Source organism: Bipolaris oryzae, assembly GCF_000523455.1.
Source record: "Bipolaris oryzae ATCC 44560 unplaced genomic scaffold scaffold_27, whole genome shotgun sequence".
Taxonomy (NCBI): domain Eukaryota; kingdom Fungi; phylum Ascomycota; class Dothideomycetes; order Pleosporales; family Pleosporaceae; genus Bipolaris; species Bipolaris oryzae.
This window is the reverse complement of record NW_006911303.1, coordinates 55,183-72,963: the sequence shown is the minus strand read 5'-3', so window position 1 is coordinate 72,963 and position 17,781 is coordinate 55,183. Positions and strand designations below refer to the sequence as shown.

The 17,781-nt window shown below is 49.2% G+C and overlaps 7 protein-coding genes across 7 annotated transcripts; 3 read left to right on the top strand and 4 right to left on the bottom strand.

Moving 5' to 3' along the window:
- Positions 1 to 1,259: 1,259 nt before the first annotated feature.
- COCMIDRAFT_88406 (uncharacterized protein) lies at positions 1,260 to 2,193 on the bottom strand (the record flags this gene model as incomplete). Its single annotated transcript, XM_007687239.1, has 2 exons — positions 1,260 to 1,831; positions 1,902 to 2,193. 2 exons carry the CDS (start codon positions 2,191 to 2,193, stop codon positions 1,260 to 1,262), a joined length of 864 nt encoding a protein of 287 aa, XP_007685429.1.
- Positions 2,194 to 2,370: 177 nt separating this feature from the next.
- COCMIDRAFT_3003 (uncharacterized protein) lies at positions 2,371 to 3,111 on the top strand (the record flags this gene model as incomplete). Its single annotated transcript, XM_007687189.1, has 1 exon — positions 2,371 to 3,111. The coding sequence occupies one exon, from the start codon at positions 2,371 to 2,373 to the stop codon at positions 3,109 to 3,111; it is 741 nt and encodes a 246-aa protein (XP_007685379.1).
- A 2,731-nt stretch (positions 3,112 to 5,842) lies between these two features.
- COCMIDRAFT_3002 (uncharacterized protein) lies at positions 5,843 to 6,963 on the bottom strand (the record flags this gene model as incomplete). Its single annotated transcript, XM_007687188.1, has 3 exons — positions 5,843 to 5,860; positions 5,988 to 6,676; positions 6,729 to 6,963. 3 exons carry the CDS (start codon positions 6,961 to 6,963, stop codon positions 5,843 to 5,845), a joined length of 942 nt encoding a protein of 313 aa, XP_007685378.1.
- Positions 6,964 to 7,128: 165 nt separating this feature from the next.
- On the top strand, positions 7,129 to 7,954 carry COCMIDRAFT_24095 (uncharacterized protein; the record flags this gene model as incomplete). The annotated part of the gene is made up of 3 exons (XM_007687206.1): positions 7,129 to 7,309; positions 7,465 to 7,558; positions 7,798 to 7,954. The coding sequence occupies 3 exons, from the start codon at positions 7,129 to 7,131 to the stop codon at positions 7,952 to 7,954; spliced, it is 432 nt and encodes a 143-aa protein (XP_007685396.1).
- Positions 7,955 to 8,550: 596 nt separating this feature from the next.
- On the bottom strand, positions 8,551 to 10,056 carry COCMIDRAFT_88448 (uncharacterized protein; the record flags this gene model as incomplete). The annotated part of the gene is made up of 3 exons (XM_007687238.1): positions 8,551 to 8,989; positions 9,059 to 9,945; positions 9,997 to 10,056. 3 exons carry the CDS (start codon positions 10,054 to 10,056, stop codon positions 8,551 to 8,553), a joined length of 1,386 nt encoding a protein of 461 aa, XP_007685428.1.
- Positions 10,057 to 10,341: 285 nt separating this feature from the next.
- On the top strand, positions 10,342 to 12,058 carry COCMIDRAFT_24093 (uncharacterized protein; the record flags this gene model as incomplete). The annotated part of the gene is made up of 2 exons (XM_007687205.1): positions 10,342 to 10,679; positions 10,735 to 12,058. The coding sequence occupies 2 exons, from the start codon at positions 10,342 to 10,344 to the stop codon at positions 12,056 to 12,058; spliced, it is 1,662 nt and encodes a 553-aa protein (XP_007685395.1).
- Positions 12,059 to 15,207: 3,149 nt separating this feature from the next.
- Positions 15,208 to 17,775, bottom strand: COCMIDRAFT_34434 (uncharacterized protein; the record flags this gene model as incomplete). Its single annotated transcript, XM_007687218.1, has 4 exons — positions 15,208 to 15,857; positions 15,908 to 16,477; positions 16,527 to 16,982; positions 17,052 to 17,775. 4 exons carry the CDS (start codon positions 17,773 to 17,775, stop codon positions 15,208 to 15,210), a joined length of 2,400 nt encoding a protein of 799 aa, XP_007685408.1.
- Positions 17,776 to 17,781: the final 6 nt, after the last annotated feature.

Below are 17,781 nucleotides of genomic sequence, written 5' to 3'. Positions count from 1 at the left end.
GGTCTCCCGGGGCGGCGACATTAGAAGCGGCTTTTGGAGAAGACACGATGCTCCTGGCCAACAGGCATGGCAGTTGCTAGAGTGAGCATTACAAGAGAAGAGGCCAAACATACAAGATATCGGCATGTTCATCCTAGCAAGCTCGGGTCACACTACAACTCCTCCTGCTTCTTGCACCATTAGCCGCAGCGCTTGTTGCATTCCTTGTGCACGATGCTGCGCCAGCATGACGCATCTTTTCCAACATCATCGTTATGACTGCAACGACCTCACCAAATACAGCCATTCTGCCTTAGACATCCAATCGAATATCCAACAGCATCACCCACATACCGATACCTGGACGCTTACTTCAAACCACACCTAATGTCTTGTAACGACATTAGACCAGCACAACAACAACATTTTCCTTGCCTGTTTTCTACAACTCCGGCGTACACCACCCCGGCTGCCCCCTTGCGTCGGGGGACACGCCCGTCTTTTTCTTATATTCTACTAGGCGTTCGAGGGAACTGGGGACGGAGGCTTCTTTTTGTGCCGCATACTTTGGGAAATAATCACGTCCGTTTTTTTTTTCGTTGCGTCTCCTTAATTCGCTACATGAGCGTCTTTCTCTCTCTCTCTTCACCTTTTGTTCAAGGGGCGTTGGCGAAAAGCGAGGGACATGTTATTTGTTCTTCTGCCTTTAGCCATACGCGTATATCGACAGACATTCTTTGGAAGGACCGATGGGTGATTAACTCACTATATTTTCCTTTGTTGCAGGCTTTTTTTCTTGTTTTGTGTCGGTTGGCTTTGCTTTGGAATATACTGATTCGCTCCTCTTCCTTTTTTCTCTCCTTCTTTCTTCTACCCTTTTTTTCTGCGTTGGAAATTGGCATCATGGAACTTATGATGGGGCGGGGGGGTTAGGGATCAGGGAGGCGGACTGTATGTGTGTTGTTTGGTAAAGTGGTGGTGGGTGGTGAGGCACAATTGGAGGGAGGAGTTAGTTGGAGGAGAGGGATGGAAACAAAGTCGCTCGTGATAACCTCTTTTTCCTTCTTCACATTCTCCTATGTTCCGGACAACCCTTTCTTCAATGATAAATATTTGCCTTGAGCCTTTTTTTTCATCTCTCTCTTGAATGCATGGTCTGGGATATATTACTATGTGGTGTTGGTATGCTTTGCATGTACATACCAGAAAGGACTCACATCGTCACTTGTCGAATAAGAAGAAGAAGGAGAAGAAAAAAGATATTCTGATACGCTTTTGTTTTACTTGAGGCCAATACTAACACTCACCGAACTCACCGTGCGTAACCTCGTTTCAGGAATCTCATCATCATCATTATCATCACCGCCCCCTCCTTCTTCCCGTCCTTGCTGCTGCTGCTCCCCATCCACACTAACCTCCACATCATCAACCGCACTCACACTCCCCATGTCAATCCTCACCCTACAATCCGCCTCGGTCTGGAAATACAACGCAATCTCCAGCGCGCGCGGTATTGCTCTTCCCGTCGCCTTGAGATATACCTGCTCTCCGGCACCCGCAGCACCATCTGCACCTCCCTTCCGCGCCGCTTCCCCCGCTATCTCGCGCTCCACGGTGCGGGCATCCAGCCTCCCGTTGGCCTCTGCGAAGCGCGCTCTACCAAGCGCTTTTTCCTGCGCAGAGACGGATTGCTTGTGTCGTTGGGATGTTTGCGCCAGGAGCTTGCGCACGCGTTTTAGAGCGGAGATGTAGGGGCTTGAGGCGGTTATGTAGAGGACTTTTGGGTGCTGGGATGAGGCGAAGGGGGTGGGGAGGGCGGGGTGGAGGAGGGGCCGTTTGGAGATTTTGGTGTCTGGGGAGTTAAGTTAGTGGGGAGAGGGAAGGAAAGGAGGAAGGAAGGGGGGGGGGGTAAAAAGACGTACTGAGTGGGAGTTTGGCGAGTTTTTGACGTTTTGAGCGGGTGGTGGTGTGGTGAGTTGAGGGTTGTGCTGGGGGTTTAGAATTCGTTTGGCCCTCTTTCTTTGGTTTCTGAGGAACTGTTGCTTTTTCTTTACTCGCTGCCGTTGTGCTGGGCGATGAGGTAGTCTTGCTCAAGGGTGGTTGTGGTTGCCCGCATGGTGGTGTCGCATCAGTCATTGTGATGTCTTGGGCCGCCGAAGCTGATTGAGTCTGAGCCTTAACCTGGCCATTTACTGAGCGCTTCTTTCCGGCCATTGCTCCGAGCGGTATGGAAAAAAGAGTTGTGGTTGGGGAGGGAGGGTGAAAGAGATCTAGAGGGACATGTCGCGTCGCGTCACAAAATCTTTATCGATAAAGGCTATCAACTGCTTCGATTTCCCGCACCATCGCTCAACCCCACAATCCCCCCCTCCAAAGCATGCATATGTAATAATGACTTCTATAGTGAGCCTAATGCGGCAAAAGCTCCTTCATATCCATCTCCCAGGCCTCGTCCCTTACGCCACAGCCGCCCGCCTACAAGAAACACTTGTCTCCCGTTTCCTCGCCGCAAAGCCGCCCTCCACCACACCCTTGCCTCCTCCACACATTATAACCGCATCCTTTCACCCCGTATACACCTGCGGCCGCCGCGAAATCGGCAGCGTCTCCCCAGCCCAACAGGCCCATCTACGTGCAGAAGGCGGCGCCGACTTTGTCGAAGCCCTACGAGGCGGGCAAACCACATTCCACGGACCCGGCCAACTCGTCGCATATCCGATCCTCGACTTGCGCTCGCACAAGCTCACGCCCAGACACTATGTTTGCCTTTTAGAAAAGAGTTTGATAGCCACGTGTGCGCACTTTGGTGTCAAGGCTATGACGACGGAGCATACGGGCGTGTGGACGAGTCCTGATGATAAGATTGCGGCCATTGGCGTGCATATGCGGCGGAATGTGACGAGTCATGGGGTTGGGCTGAATGTCGATACGGATTTGTGGTGGTTTGATCGCATTGTGGCGTGTGGATTGGAGGGGAAGAGGACGACAAGTTTGCAGCGTGAGGGGTGCGAGGGGTTGAGTGTTGAGGGAGTTGGGAAGGTGTTTGTGGATGAGGTTGCGGAGAGACTTGTGGGTGTAGATGGGGTGGAGAGGTTGGGGGAGGAAGAGGTGGAGAAGATATTGAGGGTGTGAGTTGAAGTTGGTCGGTGGATTCTCCGTTGTGAATGGTGTGAGGATTGAATAGTGATGGGTTTGAAGGAGATGTCTGATGCCCGGTAGAGATATCTTTCCTGACAGCGTGGCAAGTGCCTGGCTGTAGTATGTAGATACTGCAGATCATTGTATAGATATCGAGGCCTTTCCAACTACGAAAAGCCATGGCTCTCAATCAATTAATTGTATGCATGAGACAAGCATTATAAACTCTTTAAACCAAGATGCCTAGAATCTCTTCGGTCTCCAGTTCCCAAGAACGCTTGGTTCCATTTACCTGCTTACTACTCTCCAACTCATAAAATACTAATTTTCTTTTTGCCCAATTTAAACATCTTAGTTTCGAATCCCTTGCAGTTGTCTTATTGGAAAGAAAAGGTTCAAGTTGCACTGAGCTTCTCTGAATATCATCGGCCAAAACCATAGCACAGAAACCCTTTACTTTTTTCTTTCCCTCCACCCCTGTAACCAAAACCTACAAGGAACATACCCCCAACACAACCAGTGGCTTGCTGATGATCCTCAGGGTCTTTTCGGCACAACGACTTAGAGTTTGACCGAGGGAGTACCGGAGTCGGTCCGATTTCTATTTATCTTCTTGTGGCCTGTGTACTGTACCCTAGCCAAGATATCTGGTGAAGTGTCGTTGGGTGCTATAGTAGGTGCATTTGGAGACTTGGTTTTTTTTTAGGAGAGAGGTGGTTTGAGTTGGGACGTTACTGGGCGGCTGAGTTCACAGAGAAGAGAATTTTGTGCTAGCTGTCTAGATTGGATGAAGACTGGGTTCTTGCTTGCGGTAGTAATGCTGTGATATTGACAACAACCCTACGTCGGTGTTTGGACGTAGAGTCGCATCTGCACGGTTAACTACCAGAAACTTCGAACTCTCAATCTGGAAATTGGGCACATGCATGGCTGTTTTCACTTTTTCTTTTCTTTATCCTCCAGTCAAAAGGAAGCATAGGGCTCAAGTGCAGCGAAAAGCGTGGTTAAATTAACGTACGTTGTCTTTTGTCTTTCCTTTTCTCTCCAACGCCTTTTCCCACGTGTTTCATATTTGCATAGTCGATGGGTGTACTCAGATCACCAGACGAAATCAAAACAAAGCTACAGAAAAACGTACGATTCAACATGACGAAAAATCTAGATTCTTCGCTCTAGAAGATAATGGGTGGTTGTGGGACACGTCTGCCTCCCCAACATTTCCTACCGTAACCTCAATCACACAGCATGCACACTCCAGATTCCAACATACCAGTGAGCCCCTGTTCCTTGTCATTGGCTGATATGATAACTACTTCTCTCCGTTTTCACACACACGCATATATCTCTTGACGTGATTCATATGTCCCGCATCTGCACAAATACTAACTCATTTTTGCTTGCAAGCCATGGCGGTAAATGGCAACACGCGTCGTGTCCAGGGCATGCATTTGTATGCATGCTAACACGCACAACTCGTGATTTTTGTGGAGTGTGACGATCCAGCTGGGGCTTTTGGCAGTCATGGCGCCAGCCGAACCGGATAGAAAAACAAAATAAAAAACTACATTCTCCTCGGCTCTTTTCTTTTCGATTCCAGAAGCGGATCTTGTAAAGACGCTTTGTCTGGCCGATCTGGAGGCGTTCTCTTTCGTCTCAGGGTTTGGGGGCGAGATCACCGCGTCCACTATAGCCATGATCCTTGAAGACAGTTGCGCGTCTGCGCCGATAACCATGCATGGCTTGTCTTTTTGCTTTTTCCTTTGATCCTGTATGACAGAGGTGATGCCATATGACATGTTTCTCATATAGAATATGCGCAGCGATTCATGTTGCAACGATGTCTTTCTTCCACCAAGGCATACAGTACGTCACGAGTCCCATTTTTCTCCTCACTCATTCGGAAACTGGGCAATGACTCTTTCTCGTGGCGAGGATATTAGCAATGCGGGGAGAGGCGTGGAAGTGTCTGGCCCCACGTAATCTGGCACCGATTGAGGTCCCGTATTCAGCCTATTTGGTGGCAGATCGATCCAAGAGACCCGAGGAGCTGGTCGTTCGGATGCAATCCGCATGAGTTAATGTGGGTACAACATGGGGACAAACCCATTTTCGATACGCGAACAAGCGCTTGTGTACCGAGTGTATTGTGGGCGTCTGCGCTAACATAGCGAGCATGTACAGGGGTGGCTGCATTGACGGGAGCCACTAGTAATTCGCTCAGAGTGCCGCATAGAGAACATGCTAATGTAATCCTAATATGGCCTCGAGCCAGTCAGAGACTTAAAACTGCAGATATGTTTTCTTATTCATGGCTGTTAAGACTCCACTCGATGTTGGAATTTGTGACACATTCTGCAAAAAGTCTTGTTTACCACGGGTTGAACACGTAGCCGAGCGATCCATCGTGTCTCGAAGCCCCTGTATCTCCCCGGCTCGGAGATTGCCTTGTTACACGCAACATGGCTTGAATTAGAGAGTTTGTGTAGTTTGGTATCTTGCATAACTCGATTACTCATTACGCATATTCATACTCGAGGTTTGGTCACCCGCATTACGTATTTCTTCTGCTAGATGTGAAAGGGATGTTACAGCAACCCGATGAGATACGCCACATTATTGGCCATGGGCCTCGGAAAGTCTTCCAGTGGCCTCCAGACATTTGCATCAATCTCAGAAAAAAACAATTAGAACGCCATGGGCCATGTTGGCATCTCATCACCGACTCTTATTCTGGAGGTGTCGCCTGCCAAATGGTATCAGCAGACTCTATGAAATGCAACGGTATGATATCATTCCCCGTTTCAACAACAGGCAATTACGGCTGCATATGGTTAGATTATCGTTCCTGAATGTTGTGTGGTTGGACTCACCCTGTACGACCCGTTCACAACCATGGGCTCGGTCTGCCCCACGACGGTGGCGTCAGTGTCCATGCGCACGTGTAGTGTCATTCCCATGTGCACTGTACCGTTCAAAGTGTTTGCCGCGTTTTGCGCCTCCTCCTTCGAGGCGAACTTGGCAGTGGCGGCGCCTTTGAAAGCCCCCGTCCTGCTGTCTCGGATGATCTGAATGTCAATTGCATAACCTACAGTCTGTAACAGCAGAGCATTGAGGTCATCCACAGTGCACTTGTAGCTCAAATTTCGAATGAAGATACCTCGAGCTTCTGTGAGTATGGCCCCCCCTCGGATGTTAACGGGGATTCCGTTGGTGTTGGTCGAGTACACCGGTGGGTTTGACGGAGGGTAGACTGGGTAAGTTGGAACATGGGCGTATCCTGGTCGCTGCTGTGGGTAGGCTTGCATCTGTGGGTATGCCGAATACATGTAACCGGGCTGTGCTGACATGAACGGGGCCGACGCTTCAACAGGTGCCGCTCTGCCGACCCCCAACTGGCTCACTCTTGCAATGTCAATGCCGCAACGCCCAGTGGAGTGACCACCTTCTGGGATTTCAGGAAATGCTGTAGAACAGTTACACTGCATCAACCGGTAACCGTCACCCCTACGGCTGGTTTCCCAGACATGCACAAGCATGCCTTTGGCTCTGTGATATACCTCTGCAATCAAATCAGTCATGCCTCACCGTTATTTGGGACCAAGTATACATACTGAACACTGCATCTGCATCTTCCCTGTCTTTTAGTCGACACCATCCTTGCATCTCTCCTCTTCTATGACCCTGGCTCGAGCACACATCAGCCCACCCTGGTTGCTCCTTGACCACTTTACGAAGATGATCTTTGAATTCCTGCCATCCAGCTAGGTATGGTGCGTAGCGCGTGGTTCCAGATACCACGAGCAAATAATCTCCATCTCCCTCTTTCCATGAGCCTGGGTACGACATGCCGGTAAGAAGCAAGTAGCTGAAGTTAAAGAGTTTGCAAAATGAACAATTATGTAGCTTCAGGGTACGAGTGAGACAAGATAGCCTTTTCAGGTATACCCTATGATGATTAGGAGTATATGAACAGAAAATGAAGTTTGTCGTCGGGAGATAGAATCGTACAAGATGACTCCTGGGACGTGTGGTAGTACCGGCGCTGTTCTTATGCCTTCTCTTCCGCGGACCCATCAAGGCCATAGTTCTACCGGTGCATACTATGCCCTATCAATGGCTGGAAGTTTTCATTCTGTCGTCGTCCAGGCTCACTTGGCTGGCATGGGCGGTGGCGTCAAGGGGGCGTCGAAAAGTGAGGCCATAGGGTCCACCCGTTTCCCCGAGATCTTTGCTAGGGCCGCACCCGAGCGGGTGGCCGAGATTCTGCAGGACCGTGAAGCATAATTGGATGCGCCACAAAAGAGATACCTCATGGTTGTTGTCGAATCATTCTTGAACCTCCGTCAGCTCTTTCAAACACACTGCAGCACCCACGACGATCTCACCGCTCTTCAGATTGGACGTCTTCAGCAGACCGCATTTTCAGCTTCAGCTGTGCATTGTATGTTGGGTAGCGTGGCTTTACGCACATAACCGGGCAAAAGCAATTCGTGTTGGTCTTAGCTTACAGGTCAAGACAGGTTAATTGGAAGTATGGACTATACGGTGATTCTCTGAAATAGATACATATAGTATGTTTGGCTCAGAATTAGTGCAGTGGTTAAACAAGGAGAGATTGAAAGGGCTCTAAAACTACTTCCTTGAGTTAGAGCTTGTGGTGCCTAAGCTAGAGCGTGACAGATATTTCCCTACTTCAGTTATTTCATTACAAAAGAATGGCTTAACTAATGTAGAAGTTGTACTTACCACACAAGGCAAGACTGATGCGGAAACTAAGGAAATCATGGACAAGGTTAGAGAAGAGAATCAATCAGCCACCGATCAGATCAAGGATTAACCTTTAACTCAAGTATCTTTTTCCTCCGCCGCTTCCTTCTCAGCTTTCTTCTTCTCCGCGTCTCTTCTGTCCTCCACCTCTCACTTCTCCGTCGTCACAGAAGCTACCGAATAAACAACGTAGCTTAAGGCATTCACTAAATATTACTTACAAAATAGGAAAATTTAATAGCTTAGCTAGCGGTGCTAAAAAGAGGGTATAGCTTGAGCTCTACTTGCAACCATGATCTGCGGGGTAGTAGAATTTTAGTATTGAATTTGCTTCTTCAAGCACGGTAACTTCAATTAAAAGTTGTGAGAGCCGCCGGTGTTGACGTTCTAGTAATTATAGTCAATGATGTTGCGACGTTTATGAACGGCATGCACATTCTAGCCTACACAATCAACAAAGTTCGCGGCCGACTCCTCCTCGCTCTGTACCGAGGCTTCACTTGGGGAAAATGCAGACTCGTTTTGTTTTAACAGCTGTAATCAATTCGGATACCGGGTGTCTCAGTTCTGATGCAGAAGGCCGCTTCTTAACAGTCAGGCATTGACTCATCATAACGAAGCCGGCCCAGAAATCGACAAATGCAGACAGCCGAGAATTTGGTCAACTCAATGAGATCTCCAAACAATGAGCTTCTGATCGAACCCACCGCTTATCAGGTACTCATCCTTTTTGTCATTATTTATGATATGACCAGACCAGAGGCAACGGAGTTTGGAACCAGGGTCGTGTGCCTCCAGAGACGAAATCAGTTTCCCGCTCTTTGCCTCGATACCGCGTACGACCCCATCATCAGAGCTTACATACACGCCTGAACCGTCCGGACGCCAAACCAAGCGTGGCGTTGAGTAGGATGTTTGTGGCGCCAGAGTGGATACGTTGACTAAGATAGCGGCTTCCTCCTTATCCGCAACAGCCAGTTCAGCCCGAGCTTGCGACGCTTGTGTGGCGGCTCCATCTGAGTGTGTGTTAACACCCGCAGCGGGTCCAGAGAAGCGTGTGGGGGGGAGCAGAAGCTTTACTATTAGCAACTTCATGTGTGGCGTGCTGCACGCGTAATAAATTACACATTAGCAGTTGTACCGTATCACATGCATCTCAAGCGCATAGACTCACCTTGATGTTGCGACAGCGACCATGTGTGGATTTGTAGGACACATCTGTATATCAGAGGGAGTAAACGCCACCCAAGCGTTTGAGTGAGGAGCAAGGTTTTGCTTCCCTAGAAGGGTGAAATTTGGTGAATCTGAGCTGGGAACGGAGTAATAGTGCAGGAATGTAGAGTCTCTTCTAGCAACTATGAGGGCAGGCGTGCCATCTCCAGGCAATTTGACAAACATGGTTGATTCTGGTATACTGGGTAATGTTAAAGTTGCTATTGGGTCCCCGAGCCTTGGCTTTTCGGCGCTGATATCGAGCTTGTATAGGAACACCTTAGCATCCCAACCTGCGCTTGCGACGAAGATGGAAGTCCCGTCTACTGAAAAAGTAGATATCTTGACGAGATATTTATTGTGGTCTTTGCGCTCTTCTATCACAGTGCTGCCGGCCGTATTGAATAGATTTAGCTTGCCTGACATTGAGGCGATCAAGATATGTTGAGTATCTACAGGGACGACATCCAAAGTCGGTGAATCTTGGAAACCGGAAAATGTGTGAGCAAGCTCAAAATCTTGAGTTTGCGGATCCATCAAGTGTAAGTGACGGTCAGCAGTAGTGACCGCAATGTACTGCCGAACGTCTGTTGCAGATGGTAGAAGAAGATCCAAGACCGCAATGCTAAGTATATTCGACCGATTTGGGAGAGTTCCAACGACCTTGGGATCGGCAGGTGCTTGGATAGTCCATTCTTGCTCGGTGTCATCAATACCAAGCTTTTCAAAGTTGAGGCTCAAATCGAAATTTTTCTTCTCCTGCAAGACAGACTCAATCGTGACTAGGTCATTGGGGGCTGCTCCAATGTCAGGAGGCAGTTCGGCTTCCTGCACGAAGCTGCTCAATGTCTAATCTGGTGTTAGTGGGTGTATACTAGCTCAAAGATGAGGTGACGTCACCTGGTTGTATCCATTAACTCTTAGAAATCGCGCCACTAACTCGGCTGCAGATGGAAGCATGGTGTTTAATTGGAGGGGTGGCTTTTTCAACACTCTGTGAACTGGCTGACTTGAAATAGACATGTCCCGCGTAGGGGATGCATGGCGGTTCTGGTGGGGTGAGACTGGATGGAGCTAGCGTCTTTATCGATAAGTAATGATGGTCCCACAATGTACCCAAAGAAGATTTTGTAGAAGAAAAAGCGTCACAGCAAAAACACGGCGACTCGCCATTCAATACTTGTTGGAAATGGAGGCAAGTTGCAATTTGCCGGGTTTTGTTGCCATCCCTGACCATGGCAGGACATGATCATCCTGCGTCGACAATTGACAGAGAAATTGGTCGCACTGCAGCACGCTACACCTGAGCAGCCTTACAGCATTGCGCATCGTCTGAACCTAGCCAGAGCCTACAAGGATCTTGGCTATCCAGATCTTGCCGCAGGAGATGCCTACAAAGCACTGATATTAGTGGATGAGCTGGTTGAAGAGGGCGAATACCATGATGAAGCCCTAGAGGCTGCACGCACAGATTTTAATTTAGAAAAAATGGCCGACTTATCCATAAGTGCCGAAAAAGAAACCGTTGCTTCGGAGTACGAAGACATCACGAATTATGCGCAAATACAGTGGTCAAGAACAGCGTATGTGAGCTATTTTGAATTTATTGAAAAATCCATTAAAAGCTGATTTGTCAAGGCATGACATCCTTATCGAAAGCCTCTTAGACTGTGGATGCTTGCGCAGTGCGTTCGACTACATTGCTCGCGCAATGAAAGCATTCCCCGATGATACTGCCTTCGAAACACACGATGAATCTTTGTCAAAACATCTGAAATCCTACTGTGAGCAGAACGGAGAAAGTTTTGAGGACATCGAGGTCGATGATTATCCCGACAAAGGACTTGTTCGCCGAGAAAAATATGCCTGGAATGATCACGAGCCAGATCGGTTTTCAGCAGAATGTTTGGACTTTCTCAACCAAGAACTCACAGACATAGCACCGAAACTGGAGGTGAGGGTTTCTGAGTTGCCTCTTCTCGCCACTACCTCATCTGCGGACGGAAAGTCTCCAGAACCACAGTATACCAAGCAACTGGGGTTGTTTGCCAAGGAGGATATAGCCCCTGGAGAAACCATACTAGAAGAGAAGTCGCTTCTCACTGGCATATCGAGACTACACGAGTCATACTGCGATGCTTGCAGCATACCTCTCTCGCAATCCGTGGACACAGCCAGCGAAAACATAACATGTGAAGAATGCAACGAGGTCTTCTTCTGCAGCGAAGAATGCCATGACCTCGCCCAAGATCACTACCACCCTTCGATATGTGGAGTAAGCGTCGACCAAAGCAAGGTGTCTGCTCGTGAAGCAGCCGATCATCTCTATAGCCTTCTGCTCGTTCGCGCGCTGGCATTGGCAGAGACCCAGGAACTCCACCCTCTAGAGCTTAAAGAGGTCCGCTATATTTGGGGTGACTATCATGGCAAGGATCTCGATACTGCCTGGCAAACCGATTCAGCAGGTCATCTGGCTGATCCTTTTGCAAACATGCCAAAAACATTGCCCTTTTCCTTCAAGAGTAATGTACTAATGCCAATTCACGTTCTGGAGCAGATGGATGTGAACATCTTTACCCAAAGCGATCGCTACGACACCTGGATTTTCAACACACTGTATGCCAAATTCCGAGGGACAGCTTCCGCACAGCAGGGAATGGATGGGAGACCTGAGATTAGCGCTGTTCACCCCATGTGGTGTCTTGCAAATCACAGCTGTGATCCAAATGTGGCGTGGGAGTGGCGTGGGTCTATGCGGTTCTGGACACGTAAGGAGCTCGTAGACTGGAAGGGCAGAGACCCGATCAAGGCACCTGGGCTGAAGAAAGACGAAGAGGTGTTTGGTCACTACTGCGATGTACGGCTTCCGGTCAAGGAAAGGCGGGAATGGGCTGTCGGAGCGCTGGGAGGCGATTGCATGTGCACCAGATGCATCTGGGAAGATGCGGCCGAACGCAAGTAGGACAACTCGCAACAGGTGGCTTTATCAACAATCGTGGTATTGGAAAATTCGCTAATGTAGCGCCATCGTTCTGCGGGTATCGGATTCGTTCATGACTTCTATGAATAGCGCACTTGAACTATATCGGTTGAATCGGACATGTCAGACACACCAAACGGCAGAAAACGAAGTTGATGCAGGATGTGTAGAGGGTGATCAAGGTGTGGCATTCAAGATGGTTTAGATGAGATCAACCCAATCCCAACAAGCGTACTGCGCCTCCATGAACCTTAAACGACATTGTGCATGTGGTAGTAGCGCACGTCAGACCGCTGCATGATTCTGATCAAGCGTGCCACCAGATCTCCACACTTGACGCGGATTAGGGCCCCTGCATCATGTCCAGTTTGTGTAAAGTAAGACATTATTTCGCTTGCCCTCATGGGATCAGGGTGCACTCAGCATCCACACGCGTTTGGTGTACTCTTTGGGCTAGTAGTGAACGCCATCACCTTTGCATTGCATATACGTATCCGGCATACGCTTCGTGCCGTTGCCTCAATATTCGTTCTGCCGACTGCCGCTTGTACTGCATTCATCCTCCACATCGTCATCTCCCACCGATCGCAGAGCGCCATAGCTTCAAGCGCCATCATCGGCTGAGGTTTCGTAACGCGCGCCGGTGCCCGTATATGTAGTGACCAACTCCTTTCTAGCCCACATCCCGGTCCCGGGTACTGTACGCATCTGATCGGTGGACTTCCCGACGCTAGAAATTGTTTTTTCCAACCTCACTTTCACCCGAAAACCCTTCGCATGCCTTTGTGTGCGACGTGCGTCCGAACTTGTCATGACGTTCAAGCTGACTTTGCAGCTGCTCCGAACCCGACCTCGATCTTGATGTTAGATTGATTTTTTGCCGATTCTTACCGTGTGTTCGCACCAGAGTTCATCGTATCTGGCGTTGCCAACGGAGTATTACTGATTTCATTTGACTGCCCCGGCTACTCGGATCTCGAGTGCGCTCGTCTATTAGCTGTGGCAACGGAGGCGTTGGTCGGTAAGAGCTGGTGGTAACGGATGACGCCGGTGGGCCATTCAACTCCCACTACATGGACAGAGCCGCGTGAATGCACAATATTCTCAGTGCCACATAAGCCACTTTGAGGGATTCGCTAGAAGCACGAAGTCCCATTTCAATGACCCTGCAACTTTTATTGATTTTTAAGTCTGCCACACAGACGGTGAGCCTTCTTCCCGATAACCAGGTCAGCATTTCCAAATATGGCAATAGGCGCTCTGGCTGTACTACTACGTTTTGACGTATTGGAGAAAGAGAAAAGCCCCATTGTTTGATCTACAGAGTTTATAATGCATGTAAGACATGTCAAGTGCGGATACGGGAAGGCCGATCGATCCACAAAGATGTGTGCACTGCACGAATCATGCATGGCGTGGCGGATCCAGACTACCCAACCGCTTCCCAAGATGTGGGGAAGGGGGTTCGATGATGATTCTGTGCTTTTATTCGCCTCCTCGAAGCTCATATCTGGTACAAAGATCGACAATCTAGTATTCGTATATTTCTGAATGCTAACACTGTTAGTCTAGACGACATCCGGTGATACCACAAGCAAAACAACTGGCTTCCACGGGAAGGAAATGTAACATCACATGTAAAATAAGTATTGTAACAGCCCCATTGGCGGAGATCCTAGTGTTCTTTAGGTGGCTGGATTCTAAGTGTCCAAAAATTGAGGTTCCTGAGTCCTTAGGACGCCAATCAGCACATGTAGGGGGAACTTCTTGGAGCTAATTAGATCGTGTTTCTGCGTGCACGAAACCCTATTTAGGATTGATTATAATATGTACCTAAAGCTGCAACTATATTGACAAAGAGTTTTGGATGAAGAGTGCAAGCAAGGGCTTACATGACGCATATGGAAGCCCCAACAAAATGCATGACGGATATACGCGCCCCTACATACATAGTACAGCAACAAGGCGGGTGCCGCCCCCCCCCCCTTACCAAATAGAGAAGCCAGGTAACGTCAAGCTACGCCACAGAATTCAGATATACGACAGCAAACCAACCCTCCAATGAACGATTCAGATCTATCCGCTTCACTCTTGTGCCTTGGTCCTCACCAACCAACTCTAGTAACATCCACGATTGGACACCGTGCTGTTTCCCAACGCCTCCAACTCAGTATCAAGCCTCACAAGCAAGATTGCGTCATCTACAATCGTATCTTATGTAACTATCCAGTATACCAGATCCCGTCCATCACACCCCAGCAAATGGAGAACGCCAAACAAGCCACGTACCCTCCTGAAACAACCCCCATAAACCTGGCAGGCAATCAGAAAGCCACTCATACACACACACACACATCAGTACCAACCAACATACCTTACAATACCATACCATAACACAGCCATGTCACGCCCAACGCACATGTATGCAACCATCCCACTCTCTTTCTGCATACACACTTACCTATCTACTTAACCTACCCACTCTCCCTTCTACTCGGTGCCACCCCACTCTTAGCCAGGCAGTGTCTCGGCGGCTGTATAGATACTCGCAGATCCGCGGAGAAAGGCAGGGCGAGATGGCGATAAGTGCATGGATGTGTGTACAGGTCTTACGGATGGAAAGGGGGGGCGGGGGATAAGGGAGACGAAGGCAATATGTGGCGTAGGAAGATGTAGTAGTCTTACTGCTTTCGATAAAAAAAAGGCAGAGAGGGGGAGAGATGATATGAAAAAAGTTCGTTGTCGTCTTTGATAAAGTGAAAAAAAAACTTCATGGCGATAGAAAAAAAGCACTGGGTACGCTGTGCAGTAGGTACAGGCAGATCAAATGGAGAAAAAAAATTAGTAAACGACTCGATCATTGGGGCCACTGAGTAATCGTATAACGGCCAAAAAAAACCATCGTCCGGTCAACGTTTTACATGACACGCCCCATTTATTCGTTGAATCTACACAACTACTCTATCCAACTACTCTATACCCCTCAAAAAACATATAAGACAAGGTATAGAGCATGTCTTCATTGCCTTCAGAAAAAAACAGTAACCCCCAGCCCCTTAACCAACATACATAAAAGAAAAACCAGGAGTTATCCCATCAATCGTCTTACATATTCACATAACAACCCACCTTTACTCCCTCCCACTAACCCATCGCCACCACGCTGTAGGCACCAACCCCGTCTCCGCCCCACAAGCCCTCGAAACAGCTACAAGAACAGCACCAAGAACACTAACACCCCCAAGGATCTTGACGAGCGCATAGCTCCTTCTCTTAAGTTCGTCGCTGAGATTGCACAAGCCGAGGGGATCGCGGGAATCAAGTCCAACCATAGCTCTAGCATAGCGATTCCCAATACCGCGCATATTCTTCTCATCACCGTGTCTAACCATTGCCCATTCGGCTCTGGGCGCCGCACCAGGAGATGCTGCGACCAGTGAGCCTTTGGCAGCTTCCTCGTTGACACATTCAAGCATCCATCTAGCGCGTTCTTTGCTTTGGAGTTCGTCGAAGCGGTCACGTTCGTTGCGGCGGCTGCGCTGGAGATCTGTGGCCCATCTTGCGATTCGGATTTCACTGAAGCGTTGGTCGCCTTGCACAGAGTGGCCGTATCGCGCTAGGGAGAAGTTGGCTGGGGGCTCGAGGGCTTCCGAATTGGCGAGGGATGTGGACGAGGCGAGGATTGGGGATTGGAGGTTTGAAGGGTAGAAGGGCGATCCTGAGCCGGGTACTAGGACGCCTGATGGTGAGGTGGCAGAGAAGACGGAAGATGCTAGAGATACTGGTTCAGAGGTTAGCTTCATCATGAATATGGTATTGCTTATTGCTTACGATTAGAAGTAGCTCCGTTGATTCCTATCGATGCTGTTGTTGGACTGCGTGGTTGAGCGATGCTTCGCACCATGGTCGACTCTACAGGAAGCTTTACTCTATGCCGCCATGCCACGAATTTCTTTGCTGCGGAATGCCTGAGCCAAGTGATAGACTCGGGATCGAATACTTGGTTCACTAACGCTGTCAACTCGGAAGGCACAAGAGGTTGCACATAGTCTGGCGACATAAGCAGCGATGCATCCATGTTGTCATGGTCCGGGCCAAGAGTAGAGGATACTGCGTATGGATAGGTGGGTGTAACAAAGGGGTACTGGTTTCCTTCGCTTGAAACACTAGGTACTGGAGGCTTTGGTAGAGAGAGGCCCTGCACATTAAGTAACGCATCGTCGATGGTTTCTCCAAAGAAAAAGGGTCTAAAGGCGGTCGTTTGTAACTGAGCGAGGATGGAGGTCTTTAATGCTACAACCTCGTGCGCAGAAAGGGTATCCGATTTCGCTACAATTGGGATGACGTTGGTGAGGTATGACAAACGCTGCATATACTCAATGTCCTTGCTGATGTCTTTGCCTGTCAAATGTCAGAAATAAATTATAGAAGAAGCAACGACTTTGCTTACCAGGCGATAGTAGGTATATTACAAGGTCGACAAGGAGTCCACCATTACCACTGACAAGTCCGAGTGCATCGCTATCTTCTAGTGATACGACTGAAGAAGTCTGGTAAAGGAGAGATTCCACGTAATTGACGATGGTACCTATGCCATCTGCTTCTGGTGAGTATCCGGGGGTATCAACAAAACAAATGTTCCTCTCCAAGACACTATCGCTACTACCCTTTCTCTTCTTCGGTGCACGATAGTCATCCAAATCAGTCCACCAATGCGGGTAGGGTTTTGTGCTCGCATGAATCTCTGTCACTCGTGTGGTGCTTGCTTGTGCTGGTTTCCCTGCACGAGATTTGGACCTGGATGCACGTGGCCGCGAGGTTGACTGGGGGGTTGGTAGAGGATCTACGTGTACGATGTCTTCGCATGCCTGCACGATGGATCGAATGAGAGACGACTTGCCGACTCCTGTGTCATACCGTCAGTATTCGATGCGCTGCACAACAACGCGTACTGTAGACGCCGAGTATTACGCACCTGTTTCACCTACAACCATCACCTTTAGCTTACTCATAGCCTTGCCTTTTGTCGTAAAAGGTCGTCTCGTCGGCATTTGCATTACAGGCATGACAAGCTGTGGAAAAGATAGGCTATGCTGTTGTATCTCGATATGGTCATCCTCGCCCGCGCTCGACATGGCAGCTTGACTAACATCTTCATCCATGGTGGAATCCTCGTCGGACAGTTTGAGCGATGTTATCGAAGCAGATGTCGGTGTACTAGGCATGGCAGAAGTAGGGTAGGAGGAGGACACGTCTGCGCCAGGCAGCTTCAAGGGTGTATAGGAACCGTGGTTGGAATGATTCCTCTTCAATTTCCAAGTCTTGTTTGCTCTGGCGTCGTCGGGCAACGTTGCTGAATCAACCGACGAGCCATGCGATACCGGCCTTGAGCTCTTTGCGCCATGGCCCTTTGTTCTCTCTGCCTTGAGCGAGTCGGTGCGCTTTGGCGCATCCTCGGGACCAAATGCAGCTTCGAGTGTATCTGCGAGACTTTGCACTCCGTACGTGCCGTGATCCTCGTGTCTTCCAGAAGAGGTTGCAACATGAAGCGGAGCTGCGGTCTGCTCTAGGTCCTCAAATCGCTTGAAGACGAAGGAAGTGGGTACATGGGATACAGGGGCAACCGGGTCGATGCTCGACTTGCGAGAGCGCGGCTTAACAGCAGGAGTGAGGGCGTCGCCGCCCGGTATCGGTCGCATATCGGC